General features: G+C 41.6%; 2 protein-coding genes across 2 annotated transcripts; both read right to left on the bottom strand.

Moving 5' to 3' along the window:
* Positions 1 to 608: 608 nt before the first annotated feature.
* LOC310906188 (high-affinity choline transporter 1-like) lies at positions 609 to 7,873 on the bottom strand (the record flags this gene model as incomplete). The annotated part of the gene is made up of 8 exons (XM_083855248.1): positions 609 to 1,130; positions 1,562 to 1,779; positions 2,626 to 2,779; positions 3,736 to 3,879; positions 4,384 to 4,532; positions 4,985 to 5,140; positions 6,698 to 6,811; positions 7,816 to 7,873. The coding sequence occupies 8 exons, from the start codon at positions 7,871 to 7,873 to the stop codon at positions 609 to 611; spliced, it is 1,515 nt and encodes a 504-aa protein (XP_083711374.1).
* A 7,571-nt stretch (positions 7,874 to 15,444) lies between these two features.
* LOC310905807 (transmembrane 4 L6 family member 1-like) lies at positions 15,445 to 26,113 on the bottom strand (the record flags this gene model as incomplete). The annotated part of the gene is made up of 5 exons (XM_083854507.1): positions 15,445 to 15,487; positions 15,972 to 16,158; positions 16,877 to 17,022; positions 22,405 to 22,470; positions 25,943 to 26,113. 5 exons carry the CDS (start codon positions 26,111 to 26,113, stop codon positions 15,467 to 15,469), a joined length of 591 nt encoding a protein of 196 aa, XP_083710633.1. The 3' UTR covers positions 15,445 to 15,466.
* Between the last annotated feature and the right edge of the window lie 652 nt (positions 26,114 to 26,765).

Raw genomic sequence — 26,765 nt, 5'->3', positions numbered from 1 at the left:
TGCAGTGGGGAGAGACGTGCAAAAACTTTTGTAGGATGAAGAAAAGCTTTGTAAAGCATATAAGGAATGGTGCAGAACTGATATTACTGCTGCACTGCTGTGGCAGTTGCACTGCTTTCAGTAACCTGTGTTTTCAGAAGTTTGATGTGCCTCCCAGGGATGATTATGCTAAACTCCTTGCTGTGTAAGGGAAACAGGTCTGCTCACCTTTTTTTTTTTTTTTTTTTTTTTAAATCAAGAATACCCAATCTATCAGACATTAATTTGTTTTCTTTGTGGTGAGAAAAGTACGTGACTTGGAAACACCCTAAGAGTTGGAGCAGGATTATAGCTTTGCTTTCAGTTGGAATACCAGGGGCACCTTGAAGCAACCACTGCTGGGGCCCGAGGTGTCCCATGGTCACCACCACAAGATTGTGCCCCATCACCATGTGACTTTAATCGCTGCTGACTTCAAACTCACATATTCTCCTTGGATGAACAGAATGCCTCTTTATTTCTCGATGAGGATTTTCAATAAATCATTAGTGGAGAAAGCAAGGAGTGATGCTCTCTGTGCTGTACTCTAACTGCTGAACACACTGCGCTTTTCAAATGAAACCTCACATTTAATCATGGTTCTCTTCTAGTGCAGTGGTTGGCAAATGCTCCTGTTTCTCCACCTGCTGCAAGGGAATGAGGATGGCAGTTCCTCCCATGACATTGCAAACATCCCAGCTGCGAGGGAGGAAGTTTCTCTGGAACAAAGCCTTGGCCAGGTGTGAAACAGCAAGGATTGTGCCCAAGGTGAGAAGCACAGTGAATGTTTTAAAGGGGAAGAGCTGGCTGTAGGTCCCGTTCACCAGGGAGCAGGCTGGGTAGTGGATGATGGGGGGGATGCTCAGGGCAGGCTCCCCTGCCAGTAGCCTCAGCAGGAGCCCAACCAGGAAGCCAGCAGCTGATCCATAAGTGTTTGTGCTGGGTGCAAAGAGGGCACAGCAGAGCTGGGGGAAGAGGAGGGCATACACCAGCTCCCCGCTGAGGAACCAGAGGTCGTAGACAGAGCTGGAGTAAAAAGCCAGACCAGCAGCCCCGGCCCCAAACACCAACATGGAAGTCCTCATGGCCCACAACACCTCTGTCTCTGAAGCCTGTAAAGCAGAGATTGCAGCATTAGAGACACAGTGTTTTCTGGCAGGATGGCCAGCACTGCCCTGCCCTGGGCTGGTTCTCCCCAGGCCCTTGATGCTTTCAGGCACCACTTGCCACCAGCAGCCAGGCAAGGCAGGCACCCCTGGAGGGGCCCTCTGATTTTAAGGGTTGTGATTTTATGCTGTTTCCATTAATACCTTAGTCCAAATTTCATACTAGTTGTGTTAGAATGAGCAAAGCTCACCTGTGTGGGTATTGGTACCCCTAGCAAGGATATGAACACCCCTGGATTATGTTCGGAGCTCTATCTCCAGAAATCAGTTCAGCAGCTGAAGGAGACACACCTCCAGTCACAGCCTGGTTTAGAAATAGCCTTGAAACAAGACTGTTTTTCCTGACACCAAAACTACTGAATGCTGCAGCCAGGTACCTTTTTCCTTAGGATTTTCCTGTAGATGTTGTGAGCAAACATGGAGCCAGTGGAGAGAAGAGCTGAATCTGCAGAAGACATTGCAGCAGCAGCAATGGCTCCCAGACCAGTAATGGAGATATATGCTGGGCAGAGGTGTTGTAAAACAAGTGGTAGTATCATTGCTGACTCCCCTCTCTCAAATGGACTTGGAAGACCATAGCTTGTCTGATTCCAGTCTTTAAAACAAAACAAGGAAAAGTCAAATCCTTTGTGGACATTTCTGCTAGCTTTGAAATTGCCTTTTCACAGGGGCCAGTCACAGAAGGGCTAAGAACTGAGATCCACTCAGTGTTTTAGGACTTAGGTTGATTTTTTTTTTTTTTTTTTTTTTTTCTTTTGTGGACTTTCATGATTCCCCTTAGCATGCTGCAGCTCCCACTAGATGAAAATTTTCCCTTTTCCTCAGCAGCATCTATAGAAATAGGTGTGCTTTGCATGATTCCAGAATTGGCTTAATTAAAGGTCAACCTCTAGACACTGCTCACGAGAAGAAAGGAATTGGATGAAGTCATGACTTCAGCTGATTTTCTTAAATGTTCAGTGACCTGGCTGCACTTTTACCCGTGCTCATAGTCAGCACAGGACTGATTCCCTGCATGAGTTTACAGGACTGAACTTCTTGCTTCCTTCAAGCAAGAACCTTATTAGCAGTCTATAATAATATTGCTGGGTCTTACATGTCCAAGGCATGAGCAGAAGGAAGCATAAAATTTCTTCTAAAATAGGATTATACAAGGTTTTATAGAGAATGCCTTCATCTTTCCTCAACACAAAGTCCGGGAAAAGTAATTTCATCATAAGGAAATAGCTTTAAAAATGTATTGGGGCTGTTTAAATGTCTGTAAGTAGCTGTGCAATGTACCTCAGAGGGCTCCACATTTTCTGGTTTGGAACACCTATCTTGGTGTCAAGGACCATGGGAGGGGGTAATTCAGAGTCTCCATCAGGACTTCTTTGGATCCCATTTTAATCACCTTTGCCAAAACCATAGTGACTGCTCAGAGACAAACAATTAGTTTTACCTGTTGATGCTGCGACTGCCCCAATGAGCACCGAGGGGATGGCCATTGCAAAGCACCCGAGTCCAGAGAGGTAGGAGATGAGCCTTGCCTGTCCTGTCGAGGCAGCAGAGAGCACTCTTTGGAAGTAAGTCTGCCACGGGATGCTCCCAAGCACCTGAAACATTCATCTGTTACCAGTGGTACCCACCAGGCTGCTGTAGGGCATCATCCATAATAATCTTCAGTGATATCAAGTTCTCATTTCAAGTGTATAAATGTTGCCCAGCTCTGACTCTGGAGGATAATATTTCTGATAGTTGAGAATTCCCTTTTCCTTTGTTTCCATTGCAATGGATGTGAAATTTTAATGAAAACAGGTTAATAGTTTGGCATATGGAGAAAGCTGAAAAATGGTTGTTTGGAATAGTGAATCAGGCACAGAGGAAGTGAAAGGAAATTTTTTCAGGAATGCAGCTTTCCTACATAAATCTACCCAATCTTAGCTATTCTGTGTTTAAATTGAAAAACAAAATCATAATTTTCACTTTCTTAGCAGACAAAATTAATCAGATAAAATCTGAAGATTCTGTCCTCACCAAACAGGCTTCTGTGTGTCTCTATTACAGTTTAGTAAGAGCAGAACAATCTCCTGGAGTCTTGGCTATACTGCTGACACAAGAGTTGTGTTGTGCTGTGGAGCCAATTGCACTGTGCTTGCTGATGACCTGCAGTCATGTAATTTATTTTTTTTTCCAAATAGAGGGAATTTTACATATTTATGTTAAAAGCACACTATTGAGGCTGCAAGCCCAGTATCTCAAAGGGTAGGAAATTACTCATTTAGGTGCCAGGAGAGGAACTGGCTACCAGCTGGATGGTCTTACCCAAGAGGAATGTTGTTCCATGTGGGTAAAGGATGGAGTGTCCCTACTGCTTCTTTTCATCCCATAGCTGAGCCCCGGATCTCCCCAGTCCATTTACGTTGCTGCAGGGGGTGCTGAGAGACAGTTTTACACCTCTAGCTCATGTCAACTGACCTTGCAACTGGCTGCTAGAACTCACAAGCTTTCCAGACAGAAAGTCCCTCCACAATTCCTCCTCCCAACCACTTGTCCAAGAAATACTCCATACCAAGTAGAAGAAGTCATCCAGCCATCTTCCAAGATACTGTTTTTCTATCCTCCCAACCCAAGGGTCTTGGTAAGATTGATGGGTTGCAGTGTAATAAATACTTTCTGTTGCAGAATTCACCAGGGCAAAGGGGATGCAGATCCACTAGGATAGAAACGAAAGTTGTTAACCATTTTCCCAGTGTCTTTTTTTTTTTGGAGAACAGATATTTAAGTTAAGGTAGATGTAGAATGTAGTTATATAAGATTAAGTCTAGACTTAGTCTTCCTTTCTCCCCCTTCCTTACTTGAAATCTACATGTTTCTGGTTCATGGCATCATGAAGAACATGAGTCTGTAATTCAGGTTAATTGGTACTTTCTGTAGACCTCTCTCCATTCAAGATGGTTCTAGACAGGTTCTACAAACTTCACTTTTGTGCAGATCTTTTTGTGTTCACCCAGCAAGGCCAGTGGCTTGTGTGAGCACTGTCTGAAATGCATAGGGTACAAAGACTTATAAAGACTGTAACATTTTTCAGGAAATCTGTTCTCCTAAAGAGGAACTGTAGGTCAAGGAAGTTATTTTTGGTCTGAGAAAAGCTGAAAAGAAGAGCAGGACTTTTCCCTTTAGTTAGAAAACTGGTACCAAAAAAATGCACAGGACTTGCCAGGCTGAAGGTAATGAAAACCATCTGGATGACATCGGTGTAGGCAACAGAGTAGAGGCCTCCCAGCAGAGTGTAAAGTATGACAGTGCATGCTGAGATGGTGATAGCCAAAGAGCCTCCAATATCCAAGATGACCCTCATTGTTGCTCCTGCAGACAAGGACAGCAGATCTCATATGTGCAGAATACAGGATAAATAAGGATATGTTATTCCCCTGGTGCCAGTACAACATACTCTATGAAAAATGCAGTCTACAGAGAGTGTGCATAGTGGGAACTCCAGAGAGCCCATGACTCCTTCCTGCTCTTACTGCTTCACCTTGCTGCATGGCCATTGCCAAGCCACTTTGCCTTTTTACATCTGCTCTCCTACAGGCAAGAGGAAGGCACTAACTCACATTGGAAGAGTTCTCTGTTATAATATAATGAATATATAGCACTATTTGTTTTAAACCTGAAAACGTATTTTCTAGAAATGAGAAATGCTTGCTCCTCTCACAAAAGGAGACATAAAGCTCGGCTTTACACAAAACCCAAATGTGTATGACACTCTGTCAGTCCACGTGACCTTTAACAAGTATAACAGGAAAGCAATTATTTACCCAGGGATGCCAGGATAGCTGCAAACCAGAACACCTCTCCTAGCAGTGGTGGAATGAATAGTAAGGTTCCCATCATGTTCCCATAAGTTTCTTGAAGAGGGTCCATCACGGTCATGTAATTCTTTGCTCTCATTGGATTTACAAAGAAGAAGCCACCTATCAGAAAGTAATGACATTTTGGTAGAATTTGCATGCTTTATATTCCAGGAAAAAGAAAGGTAAGAGTAATATGGTATATGTGTATCAGACCAACCTAGTGAACATAATGGACCCTAGAGAATGATGCAGCCAAACAGACACCAGTGTTTAAATTCATTTGCTAAATGTGGGGTTTCATCCATTTGAGAGGTCCCATCTTACAAAGGATATCTGCTTACAGCTGATATATAAGACCAACCACTTTTGGCATACCTAGATCTTTCTGGAGTGGCTTCTGGAGGCCAGAGAGAACCCTCTGTGGCACCCCAAATGGCACAAAATACCTGTGTGACTGTAAGAGGAATTTAGCTCAGTGGATACCCATATATTATCTCCTCTGCATCCTCAAAGACCTACCAATCTGAGACATAAAGTTTTCTGAAAAGCATCCTGTGGAAGATGTCAGTAGACAGAGTGAGGCATTGAAGACTCATATTTGGCTAAAAAGGATGCAGAGTTTTGCCCTTGGTCATGTGATGCAACCTGTTGATATATGGTCCTTTTCTGATTACATTTTTCATTTTGGTGGCTCCATTGTCTCATCCCAGAACTATATTGTTTTAATCTGTGCATTGAGCTGAGTCCCACTCACTTTCACCTAAATATTGGACCTCAGATGTGCAGCCATCTCATTAAAACCAAAGAATATGTATTGTGTCTAACCCTGAAGCCAACAGGACTGCTTGTCTGGGCACTACTGACCTGAGCAAAGATTGCAGGATGAGACCTGCACTCCTCAGTTTCATTAATAAAAATTACTCGCATAAGCAGTGCTGGCAATATATTTCCAAGCCTGATTCATATTCACGTCAGTTGACTCTTTTCTTTGACTTGAGAATAAAGGATATTGTTCTTTTAGAAATTCCTGTGTAAGGTCTGCACAGGTCTCCTTGCTTTCATCATCCTGTGTCCCTAGAGAGTTATAACACAATGTGGCCTGAAAGCAACTTTGGTCTTGGCAAGAGAGCTGAACCTCAGCATGAGTCCAGTAATTCTCAGAGTTAGAAATGACAACTCAGGAATAGAACACTGCGCACTTAGCTTAGTTTCAACAAAAAAATGACCAGCTCTAAAGTGGCATAAGCTGGAGGCACGACACATTCATCCTGAGATGAAACTATTTAGAAGCATTTTAGTGGAAAAATCAAGATACTATTATTTCATTACACAGAAATTCCAAGGAAAAATTAGGTACCAATACTCTCAATAGTCTCTGCATTAGAGACCATATGAAAAAAGCAATATGTGCATAGACACATTCTTCTAATTCTTCAGATAAGATTTTTGTCATATAAATTACTACAAGAAGACAAAACTCTACACTAGCTCCAAGCTACCCTAATTTATATTTCAGTTCAGAGGATAGCATTATAAATGCTTATTCTTGATATATGGGAGACCAAAAAAAAAACCAAAATCATATTTAAAATGTATCCTATATTCTGTTACATATCTTAATGTACTCCTATGATATAATTTTCAAGCTTATGTGTCATAATTACATGAATTATTTACCAATAACAAGGGACAAAGCAAATCCCACAGGTGCCTGGACCCACAGTAATCCTTTTGATGGCAGGTAGACAATTTCAGCTGTGCCGTTGATATATGCTCCTCCAACCCAGGTGGCTGTAATCATGGAAGATGAAAAGGTCAGAATTGAGAGACACATTCTCAACTAACCCTGCGGAACACTCTAAGAGCTTGTAAACATTTTTATCATACAAATATTTAATCACATCTCTATTTTCTTTGCACTTTTCTGCCATACAGAGATGTGCTGCTGACTAAAGGTAATAGTATTAGAATCTCACTCTAAATAATTTTCCAGCTTCAAGAATGGATATCTCTGTGTGCATGGAAAAGCTCAATGTTTAAACATTTAGAGACAGTTCAAATATAGTAATTTCTAATTACATTTTTTTCTCAGAGGAAGACTTTTGCTAGAGGAAATGGAATTGCCTTTGTATAATTGCCCTCCTTCAAGAGCATCACTTACAGGGTCTAAGAAAATAGACATTAGGGAAAATAAATGCAAACAGGCAATGCACTCAGATAACAAACCTATAAAAATGATTTTAGAGTCTTAGCCAGGCAAATGCTACTGGGGGATGCCTTTACAAAAAACAGGTCAGGGAAGCAAATTTTAGATTATGCCAGACAGCAAGGAGAGAAAAGAGAAGTTGAGGGAAACTCTCTCTTTAAGAGAGAGACCAATGCTCATCATGAGTGACAATTTATTTCACACAGAACTGGACTTCTCTGTGGGTAAAACTCTTCTACTCTGTTGGATAACAGAAACTGGTTCACAATTAAGACCACAGTCCTCCTTAATGAAAAGTGTTGTATTCTTTTGTCACTCTTAAATTAAACTCTTAACTCTTAACTAAACTCTTAAATGAATCTCTTTAATTTAAGAGAATCTACATAAACATTAGGTTCTGCTCAGTGTGCAGAGGTTTGTAAGAATCCATCCCAAAATGATTCATAAAACCATACTCCTTTAAAGTCACACTTAGGCAAAATCTACCCTGACATTAAAGCAGTTCACTTCCTTTGAAAGAAAAGTCACCAGATCTATGCAATACGTGTGTTTTAAGAAGAATCTTTTAAAGTCTTTTAAGAAAACTTACCTGTTGCAGTAAACAATCCAATTAAAACATTTATATTCCTGCCTCCAACCATGGCCATCTCTGTTGGGCTCCTGTTCTGCTGATCCTTTCTGCTTTTCCAAGAAGCCCAAATTCCAGTAGCTAAAGTTAATGTAAAAAATACACTCAGAGGTGCTAAGCCTGGTATATTCAGAGCCATTTTCTGTTGCTTGATTTAGGTTATACAGAGGAATAATGGCGTGATGATAATGTTCCTTGATCAAGTACACAATCAGAAAAAATCAGTGGAAATAGCAGTGCCTTGTGAGAAACTGCTGAGTATTTGCTGGACTTTGCAACAAAAGAAGCAGTATGAAACAAAGTGACAAACCCAAAAGTCTGGAGAACTAGATGCCCAGTCTCAGTCTTTGGAAAAACACTGGCAATTATGCAACCTTCCCCCTTCTCCAGTAGATATCCAATCTTATTTTTGTGAACAGCAAAGATTAAGAGCATAGGAATTAGTGTTGATATGCATAATGGAGCACTGATGTGAGGGGTATTACTAGATTGGCTTTAAGTAGGGGAAATGTTATATTTTGTCTGATATGAAATGGTATGAAGATACTCCATATTTCTCTGGGTTCTAGGCACAAGGCTAAAGCAGCAGATAGAGCTAAGAATTTGTCTGTTTAAAGTTGACTAGACTAAACTCTCAGCAATGATCAAAATAAACCTAGGAAACTTAAAAAAAGATTTACCGTTGACCCATGAAAGGAGCTACATGATTCTCAAAGGAATCATTGGAAAGTGGTAGGAAAGTGAGATGGTATTGTCTCTTCAATGGAACTGTAGGAATGATAAAGACTTTTTAACTTTGTGAAGTTCTCTGTAAACAGAAATAATTCTGGGAAAAATCTTCATATATGCATTACTGAATTAAGTTGGCTACATTTATTGTACATTTATTGAGAGAGCTGCCATGCTGGTATTTTTTAGTTGCTCTGTCAATCTTTACCGTCTGTCCACATATGGATCTTTATAACCAATTCTATATTAAATCTGCCCATTTTAGGGTACACGTATAACTTTCCTGGATACCTTTGTTTATCCATGGAGTGGGTAGCTCCTTTCCATGGGGAAATCTCAGATGTCTTCTTCTCACATGTGTGAAAGGCCGAATCTTTAGGAAGGTTTTCTGCAGTGCACCAGCTCCTGCACACAGACAGGAGTAGCTGTGCCTGGAAGTGACAGTGGCACAGGCTAAGCATATCCCATCAGCAGGACATGGTAGGAACACACAGGCACAGAGGTGACAGCTGTGAGAAGAAAAGGGGAGAAGTGCAGGAACTCTGTGTTTTCTGTGACACCTCTCTGTACAAGGGGAATAAAGATTTTGGTAAGATATACAGTGATCTGGTGGGAAGACTCTATAATTAGTGTTTAAAAAGAAGTGAAAATTAAAAGAGATGAAAAAGCCTGACAACCAGATGATTACTTAACCTGCCTTAGGAGAAATATTTGTATTTTATATTTATAATCAAATGCTGTTTTCACTGAGTAATGGCTTTTAAATTTGACCCAATTGTTTTAAGTACAAAAAGGGACACTGCATTTTAAAGGGACTTTTTTTTGGGTAGTAATTAAAAACACTCCCTTCCACCTTAAATGAACCTGCTACAAGGTCCTAGAAACTGCAGCTCCATTGCCAGTGGCAGTGGAGCCATTGGTTTCTCTGGTTTGCCTTCCTTGCTCAAAATGGTTGTTCCACAAACTTTTATAACAGCATACACGTACTAAGTTTTTTTTTCTATGAACAAATGTTTTGCAGCATATTTTGTAGGCAGGAACAGGAAAAGGTTTAAGGAGCATGTGTCTGAGGGTGAATGCTGCGAGGTCTCAGCCTGCTCTGCAATCAGACACTCCTGTGAGGACATACCTGACCTTGCACCCTTCCCGTGAGGGTCAACTAAATTCAGCGCACCCAAAGCAAGATTTGAATTGTTCTTTAACATCTGCAGAGACTGTCTGGACTGACCCTGCTTTTTTTTCATCTCTTGGGACAAAAACCCAAAAACTTGTCAGGCACAAAATTCTCCAGAAGAAACTTCATTTAAAGACCCAGAGGGGTGGAGGGCAAATGTGGTAGGACACAATGTAAGTGAAAACAGAGTGTTTTTGCTGATATACAGTGCAAGGAACAATTGTAAAAATACAAGAAGACAAATTCCTCACTGAATCTGTTATTTTATCTGTTATCTTTTGCCATTAAATGACTCTCAGCTAATGCATCTATTTTAAGAAGAAAAGAAAATCTCACCAGTGAAAAGATTTTTGAGGTGGGCTTCACTCCCTGCTCACAATGAGGGGCTTCAGTTTTGGGTGCCAGCTTCTGTACTTTTCACTTCAAGTTCCCAGAGTATCCCATGAGGAGAAATACACAATCTTAGGGGTGATTGACTGACCTGTTTCTAGTCTTGTGAGACAGGACAGGTCTCAGACTGATAAACTCACAACTGTTTTTAAGAGCAGTGCCACTGTACCCAGTAGATGTTTCAGAGCTTGATTTGAATGCTCACATAGAAATGGCTGGTGTCACATGAGATGCTGTAAAACCTGTGAGATGTCCACTTGGCCAAGCAGAGATTACAGTCCCTGTTATAGACACCTGGCCCTCCTGGAATAGCAGCCAAGATGTTCTAGTGTATCTCCAACAGTTCTGAGCTTAGAGGATACAAGTTCTTTCCAGTACCTGAAGGGAATAAGAAAGCTGAGGAGCGACTTTTTATGAGGGCATGTAGTGACAGGACAAGGAGTAATGACTTTAAACAGAAAGAGGGCAGGTTTATATTAGATATCACAAAAAATTCTTTACTGTGAGGGTGGTGAAGCACTGGCATAGGTTGCCCAGAGGAGTTGTGGCTGCCCCATCCCTGGAAGTGCTTGAGGCTGTGTTGGATAGGGCTCTGAGCAACCCGATATGGGAAGGTGTCCCTGCCTGTGCCAGGGGTGGAACTAGATCATTGTAAATCCCTTCTAACTCAAACCATTCTGTGACTCTATGGTAGTCAGCTCACCTCTTAACTCTTACTCCTTATTAGACTGAACAGACTGACATTTGTTGTTGATGAGAACAGGGGACTACTTGAAAGAAAGTGAAGAGTGTTGTGTACCAGTGAAGTTTTCTATGTATTGTAGAAATGATCTACAGTCTAGTGAGCACTTTCAGCTCTGTAAGTGTAAGCACTGTAGTGAGCTACTCCGCTTTGAAGCTGACTGGCAAGAAGAAATAAATATGGACAAAGCAGTGGTTTCTGTGCCTAAGACTACACCTATGCTCTGCCTTTCTGGGTTAAATGTGCTATATTATTGCTGATGGGCTTTAGATGGCTCTCTGTGGCCCATGGGCTCAGGACAAAAGGGGTGCTTCCAGGTGAGAGAGGTCCTACAGGGAAGGGCATTTCTGAAGGGTGGCTGTCACTCCTCTGGAAAGGGACAAGCCCAAAGAGCTAGTGCTCTGTAGGAGATGAAATAAAGCACTCTGAGTATCCGAAAAGGTTTGGGTTTTTTGTAATTCGCTTTGGGATTTTTTAAAGTTTGGTTGCACAGAAGAGTTCATCTGGGAGCAGAGGCACAGGACTGGGGCAGTAGAGCAAAGGCCATGGCACTCTGAGGTCTGCAAGGATCAACCTCTCACTGGTTTACTTTGCTCTGCAAGCCAAAAAAATCGAGAACATCGACTGCCGGGGCCTGAGGCATCTAAGCCATTTGCATCAAAATGAACTGACAGTTCCTCTTGAAATTATAGGGTATGAACTAATCTGTGGTGTCCATCCCAGGTATTTGGATTGTATCCTTGATCCTGTCAGCTAAAACACAAGACTATTGGTCTCCAGACATTTACATTTTTCAGATTATGTCTTTGCTCTAAAGTTTTATTCCTGTCCCAAGTTAGTCCTAATTGCAAGTGGCTGATGTCCTGCATGAGTTTAAAATGCAGGACAGAGAAGGATAATTTGAAGCATAACCCAATATTTAAGTCCTTCAGTCCGAGCCTGTGTAGTGTGATTGCACAGTGAATTACAAAATTATTTTTGTCTTTATGTCTGGGTAGTTTTTGACTATTAATTATTTAAAGTTGATAGATACAGAAAAAATGATAGATAGATAGATAGATAGATAGATAGATATAGAGAAAAGTTAGTTATAGAAGAATGAGTTCCTTGGTTTTACTAAGTTCTTCATGTATACAAAAAAAAAAAAAAAAAAAAAAAAAAAAAAAAAAAAAAAAATTCAAGGACAAAATTGCTCTTTTCCTTTGCTATGAGATTTCCCTGAAAGAATTCTTTCTATTTTGGAAAAAAAAAAAAAAAACTCAAACCAGTAACTTCCAATCTGTAGTAATCTTAATTCTGAAGCATGATATTTTATCTTCAATCAAGCCAATTCTCTATTCAAATCAGAGTTTTTATTATATTTAGTGTTATGTAGACATTTTCTTTTGAAGCCTTGCCCACCAGAAGAGCTTGGGTTCACAGGTCTCCCTGCAGTGCTCACCATGAGGAGCTGCCCTTGTAGCAATGAGCTGGCTGGCTCCTGGAGAAGGTTCTGGTGACATTCTGAGAGGACAGGCTTTGACTCATGTAAAAGGTGATTTGGGGGATCCAAAAAAGCATGAGCTGAAATAATTTAATCTAATTTTAGTCACCTTTATGTATTTTCACTAGATGAATTTTTAGCATCCTTATGTTTGCAAGAGGCAGCTGTTTGCTTTGGTCATCCACACCTTTGTGTTGTTAGCTCCAGATGAGACTCTTGGATCTCTGGATATCTGTGAGTGGGTTCTTTGCTGCATTTCAAATGGCACCAGATATTCTTGTCCATGGTGGACAACTGAACCTTGCTCACAAAGGCTTCCCCACTTGCCTTAGGCATCCCTTTTAGTGCTGGCTGGGGGAAGCTTGCCTGTCCCCATGGCCCATCAATGTATCTTGATGCGTACCCTAGAAGAGACTTCTTCATGCTGATTCAAGTTAGATGATTTAATTCTTTCTCTGTTTCTCCGTTTACCTTCCTGTTGGAAGTAGTTTGAACTCACAAGTCCTTCAGACCACACAAATTAAACCAGAAAATAAATTCAGAATAACAATATTTAATATTTACATATATCAGTGGGGCCAGTGGTCACACAGTTGGCAGGACAGTGGGTGTTCCCAGGAGCACAAGACATCCCCAGGGCAGGACAGCCTGGAACAAGCAGATGGCAGCAGCACAATACACTTATTTTTCTGTGCTGGAGGTGTGCCAGTGGGTATCTATTCCTCTCCTGGTGCTAGCACAGCCAAAGTTGGCTTTATCCCAGAGGGGAGAGTCAAGGAGTCAAAACTAAGGGATGAGGATGGGTGGGGTATTTAGGGACTGTAAAGAGTTGTTCTGGTTTGGGTTGAATTAGGGGAAAACCTTCAAGGAATCCCCTAATAACAAAACCTCTACCACCCCTCCCCCCAACCCTGGGTTTGGGAAGGAGTCTCTTGAACACAAAGTGGAAAAAACCGGTTTATTAACAAATGAATAAACACCCCCCGACACAAGGGAAAAAAAAAAAGAACAGAAAAAGCTCAGGTTACTGTGAGGGGGAGGGCGCGCAGCTTCTCTTACAAGCCCCGGCGATCTTCCTCGGACTCCTCCAGCCAGATCAGCTCCGGGTGCCGGTCCTAAATCTTAAAGGGGGGGGGGGGGGGGGGGGGGGGGAAGGGAGAAGAGGAAAAGGGAAAAAAAAACAAACAGAGCACAGAGGCGGCAGAAAGAAAGGAAGAAAAAACAAAAGAACGAAAGGGCAAGAAACTAGCAGAAAATTGCAAGACAGCGAGCGCCTAGAAGCAGAAGCCAAAGCAAAGCAAAGCGGAGCCAGCCCAGCAGGCCAGTGCCCGCCCCCCCTAAAGGGGACGGAACACCTTCTTAGACATAACAAGGGTGTCCACGATATGGGATTATGGGATAGAGAGCACTGTCAACCCAGGACAAGAGTTCATAGAGCCCTTGTTCTGATGAAGGAATCTCTCTCCACCTGACTACATGTGAATATCCTCTGCCTCTTTAAATCTTTTCCTAGTTTGCTGTCTGCTGTATGTGGTTGCACTGTCCATGCTTCACTGCTGGCAATGAACATGAGCTTTTAAAGCCACCTGGCAGGTTTGGATGCACCTAGTGATGGATTGCAAACTTCAACAAGTCTCACACTTTCTTCTTTACAAAAGCTGCATTTAAGCTTTATAGGTTAAATTTCCTGCTTCTAGGGGTGAAACTATATGCTCCTCATCTAGGCAACTGACATTTTCTTCTCCATTTTATATAAAGGAGAATGTGAAGCATTTTGTGGGCTGCATTAGAGGACAGCACAAGCAGCTACATATGTCTGCAATGTGTTCAAAGAGCTTGCTCCCATGCTACAGTGTAGAAATATGAACAACTTTGAGAAAACTTAAATCAAGAAAATAGACTCCAAGTGCTTTAAATATATTCAGGTTTTCATCGCTACCTACATGCATTCAGGATGGGTAAAGATTATTTCATGGTTTGGCTAACAGAGGAAAGACAGTTCATGTCCAAGAATTAACCTTTGAGAAAGTCACTGAAATGATGACTTTTCTGAAATTTCCCAGTCATGGACATTAGCTCAGGATCAAGAGCTTGCTCTTGAGTGATGATGGGAATTATGCAGTTCCTGTTTTTTTACTCTTGCTAAAAAACCTACAGCTGATGCAATTTTCTGCCTTCGGATTATATCTTCTATTTATTACCAAGCCACACATAATTACTACATATATCTTTGTTTATTGTTGGCAAGTTAATTCCTTGATCTGTGTGCTCTGTTTCAGAGCAGCCCTACAGACCTGTATGGAAGTTAGTGAAATTCTTAGACAGTTTCATGAAGGCAAAATTGGTGGTGAGGTGTTTGACCTTTTGTTAAACCAGACACTTCTAAACTCTTGCTGCAAACCCTGCTGTCTGTGTTGACTCAAATGCTCCTCTAAGGCTGCCACAACTCTCAGATGTTCCTGAAGAACCAATTTAGAAGTGCACTGGGCTTTGGCAAGGGAATCTGGCTCCAGGCAGACAGAAAGAGGCTGAAAACCATGTTCTTCAGTTGCCTCTGCAGTGTCTCGAACACTGCTTGATATATTCTCTGCTCATCCTCATTCAAATCTGTGAGTGCCCCATTCAAAAATTAATAGGAACAGACAGGTGAGCTCACGGTGGGATTTGGGGAGGACAGGATGTTATTTACATCAGCCAGAGAGCGTCTGCTTCATGCAGCTGATAAATGTATAAATTAACAACAGCTCCATTTCCCATATACATGAGAGGGCAAGTTGTGATCTTTTATCTCAGGACTGTTGTGCATTATACACAGGTACAGCAGTAAGGGCTGATTAGGATAGATTAATGCTTTTGCCAGTACCTGAGGTTTAGCAAGTATGTTCAGAAAGATGAAAATGTGGAGTCTCAGATTGAAATGATCTAGCTCTTTTTCACTCTGACTTCTTTATAAAAAAACCCATTTCACCCTGTGAAACACCTGAACTTTTTGTTGTTGTTGTTGTCCCCCCATAAATAAAACAGTACAGTGCACCATCCTTATGGGATGTGAATCGGCAGTTCGGGGCTTATCTTGGCATTCCTTGAAGGTCATTCACATTCCAGAAATATTTGTCTGAAAGGCAATTAATGAAAGATGATTAATTAATATTCCAGGGGATATCTGACTTACTGCAAATATCTTGTACAACGAAAATAGCAGGCAATAGTGATAAATGAAATTTGGAAGATGTGTTCCTTCATTCTGTAAAATAACAATATTACTACGTTTGACCAATTTAAAACATCTCTACTTTTTGTCTATCATTTGCGAACATTTGCAGAGTTATTACACTTTTTCAAAAAGGCTTCTTAAATAGGAACAGACCCATGCAATGAGTATGTCAATATGTCATACTGGTCTGCTGTTTAGAAAAATTTGAGGGTCAGGTTATCCCTGACTGTAACGTGACAGACAAAAAAAGAGTGTGCAAATGCATCTGTACTGCCCAGAGGAGCTTTTCCAGGGACTATGCAGATCTCTCAGCTCATGTACCATTACCAGAGCCTGAAAAATAAAACTGGAAAGAACCTAAAGCACACTTTTACTGTATACTAACCTTTCTTCTCCTCATACATGTGCCACATATGAAGCCAGTGAGTCCATTGATGACTTGAATGAAACAAAGAATAGCTTCAATCACACCAATGGCCAGGAGAATAGAGAAAAGGACGATATTCCAAAGGATGATGTTTTCAGGTTGCTTGCAGATACTCCATGTTGTCTGGTTAAACAAATAATTGTCTCTGTGATAGAGGAAAATAATTGGCAAGGTATTAGAAAGTAACAACCTGAGAATGCTTTCTGTATTTTCTGGCATTTTATTTTCTGAACTTGATTGTACAAAGTGAGTCTCAGATGGCGCTATAATTGGTCAAAGCTGGTGATTCTCCCCAGAATTCCCTTTGCAGAGATGCAGTTGATAATTAGGGACAAGAGCTACATCAGTATTTTGTTGCATGCACAAGAATCTCCTCTTTGTTGTATGGCAAAATTATGTTAATAACTAAAGAGATCCATAAGAAAGATCCATAATGGTTTTAAAATATGTCTCCATATTCTCCATTCCTGCTGTGGTGTCTCAGCCCCGTCCATTCATTATCTCTAGCTCTGGTTTGAAGATCATGGTTGCCAAGGTTGACTTTAAACATTCAGAGAAGATTTTTGCTTTGCTTTTCAGAAGCAGGTAGAGCAGGCTGAATTCTTGATCATTTAACAGATTATTGTGGCACAGTAAGCAAACATTTCCTTTTGACTCCAGTGGGAGTCACACCTCATAGGCTTTTGTATGTGCTTCCTTTGTCAAAGAGATGGCCAGCTGGAACAGGCTACCCAGAGAAGTGTGAGTTTAGGTGTACTCAGGGTGAACCATCAGTTCATTTTGGAAAAATCCAAGTTCCCTTTAAGAAGATAGGGGAGGGATCAGGGAAGGCAAAATTGGAGGAGCCTGTAAGCCATACTCACTTCAGAGTGTCATTCCTGAAAGGGTAGAGGTATTCTCCATTGCCTGTGTCACAGAGAGGACCCCAAATCAACCCCAGTGAAGAGATGACCACGCAATATGCTCCTCCTGCGAATCCCAGCACAGACAGGATCACTGACAGCAGCATCTGAAAGGGAAAATACCTTCAACATTGTGTACACAGAGGTTTGAGTAGCATGGAGAGCTCACAATGAATGAGAAAGAATTCTCTTTCTTGTCTCTTACTTTAAGCTGAAACTACTACTGCTACTAAATTCGTTGGGATAAAAAAATATTTTAATTTTTCTGGCTGTTGTAGCTGTCCTAGATGTTCAATAACTTATTCAGACTTTTATGCTTAAGCTATCAATTATAAAAATCTGGTGAGTTTTCTTTCAAAAGCCATCATGGGGCCAGTTCTGGATTGATCTGTTCTGTATCATGTTTCTTGGCATTTCCAACTCTTCAACTTTCTTGGCCCTTGCACCAACAGAAAAAATCAAAAAACTACTGAACCAGGTATGAAAGCAATAGAAGATACATTAATTGCTTTTGCTAATTGATGAAATGCAAAAAAGCCTTTCTTATTGCTGCTTTCCTTCATTTTGCAACACCATGACACGTGATTACCACTTCTTGTGTTGTGAAATCTAATTGTGATGCATGTGGCAACAAACCAGCAGTGACTTCAAATTGTATGTAATGCACTCATGTTTTACATCAGCCACTCCCACAGGGAGTAGTTTTCTAGTAATGAATGGGATGTATCCAGTTGCTGTTTGTCTATGGAAGCAAAATCCCAGGAGGTGCTACTGGTGGTGCATCTGGGATAGGCTTCCCAATAGTCTTGTTAAGAATCACTGTTAGTGGCTGTTCACAACTCTGCCAAGTGTGGGAAGGAACTCTGGAGCAGACCAATAGAGCCAGGGAAAGACCTGGAGCGGGGACAAGGCAGCAGGCCTCAAAGTCAGGGCAGTGGCATGACCAAAGGAAGCATATTCAAAATACTCTCATCCATGACTCAGATTTGAAGCCGAGTATCTCACGTCTCATAATTCCCTGTTGCCAGCAAATATCAGGTGAAATCCACTGGCCCACAAGGCAGGTAGAAACCTTCTCCTAGTCCTGGTTGTTCCACATAGCACTGCACTACAGAGTCAAATGGAAATGTCCACCATCCATATTGGAGTCTTTTGACAAAGCCTTGAAAAGACTATTCACTGTCTGAACACATTCAAGCTGGTGAATGCAGTTTCCAGCTTGCCAGCTGGCTGCTTTCTGTAGAACCTTTCACGATGCTGGTGTGTGAATTGGCTAATTTTGTGTGTTGTTTTGCCTCTAAAGCAAAACCTTGAGTTAAATGTGGCTGGGATTTCTCATGGGATTTATTTAATCATAACTGATCAACAAGTCAGTCTTTTCTTGCAAAGCTGGATACTCTTTCTTTAGTCTTCATCACCGTATTGGCTGAATTGCCTCTTAGCAGAGCTCCACTGTCATCAAAATTGTTGTGGACCAAAACAGTGTCTGGGTTGTAGCTGATGCACTGTCTCTCCCAATAATATCACCAACCATGCCTTGTGGTGAAGGTGAGTGACTGACACTCTTTTTGAAACTCCTACCTATTTGAATCACTTTTCCCCACTTCTGTGTTCTCATTCGCTTCAACTGTGCATTCTGCTTCTTGATTGAAGGATCCTAATTATGTTAACAGTTCATTTTAGTACAGCATAGCAGTACAGGGCATCCCAAAGATAATTATGAAGAAGAAGTCCAATGGTCTTTTGGTATTACTATGTTTTATGCTAGCAGTTAGTACTAGCAGTACTTGTCAGTGCTATCTGTGATGACTGCTCTGTCACATGATTGTCTCATTTGGAATCTGTTGACTGTATGACTAGTCTCATCCCAACTATTTCCCTTAGTGTGCACAAGATCATCTAGACGGAGACTTTACTTCTCACTGAAAGAAGAGTCTGAAGTTGCTGCAGCTGTTAGACTGCCTCTCCTCAGCATTTTCTAGACATGCAGGGGCATTTCCCCATTTTATCTACTGATCTGGAGACTTTTCTGGAGGCTTGCCTCATCTATGAAAATCCAAGAATTTTATTAACCATTTCATCATCTCCAACTTTCAACATTTTCCCTAGTTGTACTTCTCATTGAAATATTTAATTTCCTCATTTTTGTCCTTAATTGCAACAGGAGGCCCAAGCTGGGATGCTTGAGTGTGTTGAAATTTGCTTCCCATGATGTTGACCTGTTCTGTGCTCCTGAAAAGGTTTTGCTAATAATTTTTGCTGATTTTCCCTTCCCTATCCTTCACACAATCGAATTGTCCCTGGTGAGTTGATGAAGACTCTTAGAATTCATTATTTGAATGTTTGCATCAGCTGCTTTGGTGAAGTTACCAAGTTCCTCCTGTCCCAGCTTGTGCTGCTCTTTATTACCCTGGTTCTTGTTCCATATACATTTCTTTCTTCTCTGTTTCTTTGTTTGGAAGTGTTTTTTTTAATTCTTGTTTTTTTGATGGAGTTGTTATTCTGTCTGCTTATCTGGATATCTTTGCTTAGATTTGTTTGTCTGGAAAGCTGCTATGGCTCTTCTTGTTCTACTAGTAATTCTTAAGGAAGACTAAGAAATACTGGAGTATATGTTTGCTGATGCAATGAGGGAGCTGTATTTTGGGTGGGCCTTTTTCCTCATCACGTCAGTGCGGTGGATGATTTCACATGCGTACGTGTTAAGCTGCAAGACACTGAAGCTTTCTAAATCTATTGCTTTCCACATTCATTACTCCATAGTGCAAGGACAAGAAGCCACTGATGTATGTTCCTAAGTAATAATTTAAAGTTGATTAATGAAAAAACTTAATGTAGCACATAATCAGTGTGAACTGGAAAACTCACTAAAGTGAATAAAAGGTGTGAGAAACATAGTAATTTTCATTACTGTTGAAGATACTTTGGAAGTATGTAAAAGCTTTGATGAAGTCTGAAACTATTAAACCAGGAATTGTGCAACATAAAATAGAACAGAGTCCCTGCCCTGAGGAAAATGTTATGTTTTGATTGAACAATAATTCTGATCAGTAATAATGCTTTAACTTGTTTTATTTGTTTTACTATGACAAACAATTCTGCAATTCTGAGTATTCAGTGTAAGTTATCATTTTATACCTAAGATCTCCAAAGCAGAAAGGTGCCCAAGCTAGTCTTTGGATTAGAGAGGCTCCTGAGTAGTTCCATGAGGGCTATTTCTCTGCCAATAGGTGGAAATAGTTGGGGACCCCTTATCCGGTCCATCCAGACCTGCCTCCTAAGGAGCTCTGGCACTTTGGGAGGTTGCTGATATTGTAAATGTTTGAACCAATCCTAGGAATCCTCTGCTCTCCAGGGCCTCACACCGTACCCTGCCTTGCATATACAGCCCTTATAGTCAGGACATCTGAGCACCCCTGCTGTGGATGTCTGTGCGTTTTCTTCCACTCTCCAGAAAGCACATTTTGCCTTGAAGTTTCTTCCCTTGAAGAAGCAGACCATCCACCTTCAGTTTTCCTAGCAACACTCACCTCTTTATGAATGTTTGGAAATCACTCTTCCCCAGGAGCTATACAGGGTAAAACTTCTTTTTGGTGCTGCTCACAGTTATTCACTCTGCTCATCTCCCTATCTCATCCCTACTTTGAGCCACAGTCTGCTTAAAACATTGGGGGTAGAGCTTCACCCTTTCTACCTCACAGAGATGTATGACTCCAGAGAGGTGTGTGTTCAAAAAGACAGCACTTTCATACATAGACTGTCCTCACTGAGTCTATTTTCCAGATTGGTTTGGGTAGCTTCATCACTTGGCCATCAGCCACTTTGGTTTAGTGGGCATGGTGGTATTCATTTGAAGGTTGGACTTTATGAACTTGGAGTCTTTTTCCAAGCTTAATGATTCTGTGATTCTCCTGATTCTACAAAAAACACAGTGCATAATCAAATTACTTTCTTAACATCTATTTTATTCCTCTATTTTATTTATATCAGCAAATAAAGGAGGAGGAACAGCTTGTAGGTAACCAATCAGTGAGGGGAAAGTGCAGATAGGGTGTCTGGCATTGATGTACTGCTCCTAGGAATGGCTCAGACAGTGAAAAGGGGAGAGGGAGAACAGAGGATCATGGTGGATCTGTGGATGTGGGCTGCTGGATGACACTGTGCTACCACCTGTGTTGATGGGCTGGGGAGTAAACCCAGCCAGCCTGGGGAAGTTTGGCTCTTGGCTCTGTAATATTTAGGGCTGGGATGACGGATGGAGAAGAGACACCTGAGATGTTGTGTGAACTCAGCCCAGTTCAGCTGGATTTCCCCTTGTGGCTTACCAGATTCAATGAATGTTGGAACCATTAGAGTGGCTGGTTTTCATCACTGCTTTCTACATCACTCAAAACCAAGCAAAGCAGCTGGCTCAGGCACTGTTTGCAGGGTGCCTTGGATCTCACCCCAGCTCTGCAACTGGCCTGCTTGGCCATTGTTAGCACCTGTCTGTGCATGTGACATTTGATAAAATCAATGTAATGGCACGTCCCTTGGGATGTGCTTGCTAACATCCTAATAAAAAAATGCTGTTTAGGTATTATGAATAATTAATTAATTTAAGTAAAATGTTTTAAAGAAGCAAAGGTTTTCTTATGGACCAGACTAAATATTAATTGAAGAGTACAGAAGAGACATGCTTTATTGCATGGAATCTCTCATTCCAGACTGCTTCTGAGAAGGATGCAGACTCAGAAAATTTTCCAAGCCATTTTATTCTTGCCAATAATGATAGGTACACAGAAATCTGTGCCCCGGGCTTGAGGATGAATGGAGATGCCTTTAAAACATGTTGCTTTACAATATTCTTAATTATGAAGGAAAAAACCTCTCTGGCCTTCCTTTAGATGTCAGAGAGCCTAAACTGCCTTTTCACATTTCACATACATAACGTTTTGGCACATATGAGCTACTAGTCAGAACTGCAGGAAGCAGTGCTGGCTCCTCAGTGCCAGCTGCAGCAGCTCACGCTTTTAGTGTGGATCTGCAAATAGGGGACCTGTGTATCCCTACAGAGAAAAGCAGGGATGAACCTGTGGAAAAGCATATTACCCTGGAAGAGTGTAGAGGAAACAGGACTCTGTGGAAGCTGGAGGAACAGGCAGCTGTGTCAGTCTTTAGGATTGCCTTGAGCAGGGGAAGCTGGAGCCATATTTTTCTTTATGTAGTCCCCTTCGTCCTCAGCATTGTGCCTAAGGGCTCCTGCACCGGCCTTGGCTGATTTCCCTTGTTTCAGCAGCTGCAACATCTAACATTTTTGTTGGCTACCTGAGCTCTCAGCCCCAGCCCAGGGACGCTGTAAATCAAGCTCCTGTTCCACATTTCCCTGACATGGCTGCTGACAGTGGCATGATGGTTTGTAACTGCACATTTCCACCTGCTGAGCAGCCATTTGAAGAGCTGTTGCACAAACTCTCTAGTGCCATTTCAACACATAAATGTCCACTTACCCCACATCTGTTAGCACAACATCCTGTTCCACCTGCTCCCAGCATCATGAATGCCGGCAAAATAACCTGGAAGAAAAGCAAAGGCTGAATTGGTGTGCAGCACTTCTGCTGGGGTGGTTTTTAAATTCTAAGAGCTTGGGCATCATGTTCCTCAAATGTAAGTCACTTTCTGACTCTTCCCTGGGAGTTCCACCTGCTTGGATGTTGGTCCTGCTGAAGAGTTACTCAGAAATAAGTGTGGAATTACAGCTAGAGCTGTCTGGCAAATTGCTGGTAATTCTGAATGTTGAAGCTATACTGCTTTTTTCAGGGTATAAAAAGGTTCAACACAGTATTGTTGAGGTTTTTTGTTTGGGAAAAAATGTGTCAGTTTTGAGAAATTTGAATTTCTGCCCAAAAAAGATACATAGCTGGACTAAGAATTATGTCAGTTTAAACCTCCTGAGCATTCTGCTCTGAATTATAAATAGGAAATCAGCCTTGAGCTTCCTGAAACAGATCTGACTTTGGTGGGTTTGTTTTGTTTTGTGCTAAATTTCTGGAAAACCTACAAGATGGACTTCGGTCAATAGGGAACTTCCAGTTCACATCAGCTTTCTTCATGGTAATTGCCAGGTGGAGCTGGACCAATACAATGCAGTCAGTAACCATCTATGACTTGGGATATAGTGCCGCCTTACAGACACTCTGGAGTTAGGAAAAGTTGCTTTAGTTTAGTAACCAGAGGGCAAGAAAGCTTTTGTAGGTCTGGCTGTGCAGACTCCCACTGCCTTGTCTCTATGCACCAGTGCTGGTTAACGCATCTCAAAGAGCAGCACAAGTAAAGGAGCATTTAATTAAGTAGGAAATAGTTACCATAAAGTTAATGAAAGAAGGAGAACCCAAATCAAGCAGTCATCAATCAATCAATCAATCAATCAATGAAACAAACATAAAAGGTAAAAACTGTAAAAATGGCCTGACCAGATGCTGGCAAGATTTTTTTCTCATGTAGGGCAGGAAGAGTAGAATGTCCATGATGAACAAAGCCCATGGAATTTATGTGTGTAGTGTGACTATCTCTGTTGAACAGTGTGGGACAGTGTTATGAAATTTACTTAGATTTGTAGGCTTCTAAATATTTTTCAAAGGATTTATTCTCTATTGTCTTTTATGCACAGCCCAGAGGCAACCTACAGCACCTACAGTGGTGGCTGGACCACATTTGGAAGCCTGCAGGAGTAGAGCATTGAGGTTAAAAAGGTGCTCCTGTTCCTGCAAACAAGTCTGCTCTTAAATAATCACAAATGATCCCCAAGGCAGCCTCAGCCCCAGTGTTCTATTGTCTGGCAGTCAGAAGAAGAGTTAATACCTCTGCCCATCAAACCAACACTCCTTTTCCTCCAGGGCTGTCATTTTTCTTTCGAGGTTTCCCATCTAAGCAGCAAACACTTTTGTGTCATCTATTAGCCTGGCTCAGGATGAAGGGTTTGCTTGGCAGCTTTCTTTTTATGCAGTGCCTGGTTATAAACACCTGCCTTTTGACATGGGAATGAGAATTTGCTGGGTTTGGCTGTTGTCAGTAAAACAAGAGCTGTGTGTCAGCCATTGCTCAGTCAGGCATTTCCTTGTGTTGCACGCAGGCTTTCCATGAGGAAAGATGTTACTATGACACATAGAGCCAGTCTTACTCTCTTTACATCCTAAATACTTGAAATAAGGAAATTGAGAGGTTTTCATCACTGTTATATAATTTCCATTAGAGATCCATTAGAGGAGGAGGAAAGGGTGGAGCTGGCTACTCAGCCAAAGAGTGTGCTGATGATCTATGTATCAATTTACAGATGAAGATGGAGGGAGGCTTAGTGGCTCACTGAGCTGAGCCAGGCTGTTCTCAAGTTTCTCCCACAGTCCTGACTCTGGAGGCTGTGTCCAAGTTGTGGGGAGATTCTCCAAGATCAGGCAACCTGTTGGCATGACTTGCCTCAATTTCATTTGGGAAGAAGCTAGGTGCATGGGGGAACGTACTGCAGCTTCATCTTTCCTCACTGTAGTGTCAGGATACGGAGCAGACTTCTGCTGTGAGACATCCTGTCCCTTGTTTTACCTCCTTAGGACACTGGAAAGCCAATCTTCATTTTCCCATGCTTCCAGCACCTGGAAGATGGAGCTGATGATAATGCTTTCTTTCCCCTTACCTGTGGGCATTTCTCATGCTGTTTTCTGAAAAATTCAACAGCATGGTTTGTGGATCAATAATTACTCCTAATGCCATGTTTTGAAAGTCAATGCAAATTTTTCCTCTCCTCTGACTAGCTGTTCTCATTTTTGATGTATGTGGTGCTGGCCACAGGCAAGTCTGTGTGGAAGCCTTAAAAGAAGGCACGTTTTCAATGAGCCGATGACGCTCTTACGTCTAACATCTGCCTTTCCTTTCATTGAACGCCAATGACTCCTGGGCTTGCAGTGATATGAATTTTCCACAAGGTCTCTCACGTAGTTCCACTTCTTCCTTCTACAAACTCATGCTTATGTTCAAGCTTAGCATGAGTAATAGGCCCAAGTGGTAGCCACAAGAAGAAGCAGAGAAGCTGCTGGTGGAGAACAATTTATTGAATGATCTTATACCACGTCTCTGCTTTGGGAAAAATGAGTATGAACCAGATCCACTGCAGGCTTTCCATAGACTTAAGCAGCAGCTGTATCATAGTCTGACTGTGAATGAAATTTATTTTATTTAAGTTAATTGTTTTTAAACATTATTTTATTTTTTGGCCAGCTCTGTGCCAGTCTGCCATCCTCCCAGTACTGGTCATATGCATGTTACTTGCTGAGCTTTTTAGCTGCCCTTGGGTAGATAATTGAAAGAGCACAAAGGGAGCAGGATTTGTGATGAACTGGAAAGATCAGTATTCCCCAACATGTTCCCTTCTAGGCATGGATATTCACATAAAAGTGGTCTTTCCTGAGCCCTGGAATGGAGAATTAGTTATAGATGAACACATTCAAATCAGATCCAACCCTAAAGAAGGTGGGTGGGAGTGCTGGAACAGGAGGCATTCAGCTTATTAAGCCATTTGCAACTCCACATTTGTAAAGTGTTAGCTGGGTCTTGAACCGACACCTGCTGAAACATGTTTCAGTTTCTCCCTTAATGTTTTTGTGAACTGTATGTACATAAAATCATCTGGAGTAGTAACGTGGGGGTGCAGAAAATAGTGAAAACTCACCACCTCAGCTGAGCTTAGGACCCCAGCTTTGCTTTCACTCTTGGAGGATGAACACTTGTGAAACTCTTCTCCACAGTGAGTAGTCAGGCTTAGTGCTTCTTCCTAACTTGGAGTCACGATATTTATTTCAAGGATGTTTTGTATTTATTTGACTAGGCATGTTTTTTGCCTTAAATGCATTTTCTCAGTTACATACCCAACTTCTCATTTAAGCTGTTCACGTATTTATGCAAAACACCTTTTTACGACCTTTTTTTTTTTTTAATGGAGGTTTTCTTGGCCCCAAATTTAAAACAAAACAAAACTCACAAGAAACATTCATGTCTTACCAGTATCCCAGCTCCCAGAATGCCGTGGAAAAACCAGACCAAATCAGTTATCTCGCTGCGCTGCAGTACTTGTCCATTGGGGAAGTACAGGAGAATGTTGGAGACAATGGCACATACTGCCAGTGGGAAGAGGGTGATCCCAATGCACTTTGAACACTTCCCCGTGCACATGGCAGCTCTCTGCTCGGGGAAGATACAGGGAGGTTTGGGTTACTGCAGTGCAGGGAGCACCAGATTTCAGCAGTTTTAGTCTTTAATGAAAGAAGAATCAATTTTGTAGAAAGAAATGTTCCAGGTAAGACTTACACAGATAATCCTGTTCTACAGACCCTATTCCTTTCAGAGAATTTATTTAAAATTGAATTATTCAAAGCTGGGAAGTTTAATTGAGTTTATTTAAAATTGTAGCACTAAACCTGTGTTGGTAGGAAATTACCAGAGAGTTTCATTTAAGTTGTTCATGGACAATAGTCTCTCCAGTGGGAATATTGGTAACAAAACCATGACCTCACAAACAGATAACCTGGTTGGCAGTCAGGGCTAAGGCCTTGAGCAGAAGTGGGGGTGGATGCTCTGGGTTTTCTGGGACCACTGACTTGGGAAGCTGATTGAAATGTCTTGTACTGAAGGTCTAGAAGACCTGGAAATAGCTACCAAGGACACTTTGTGGATGTTCAACCCTGCCATGGCACTGGGACGAGCAGGGAAGCCTCCCCAGGGTGCCTACCAGCTGCATTTCCCCTATTTCAGTCAAAAATACACTCTCAGCAAGAACTGGAGGAATATTTATTACTTTTCACTGAGACATGCTTACTCTGCACAT

This window comes from Zosterops lateralis (assembly GCF_965231275.1).
Source record: "Zosterops lateralis genome assembly, chromosome: 2".
Taxonomy (NCBI): Eukaryota; Metazoa; Chordata; class Aves; order Passeriformes; family Zosteropidae; genus Zosterops; species Zosterops lateralis.
This window is presented reverse-complemented; position numbering and strand designations above follow the sequence as displayed.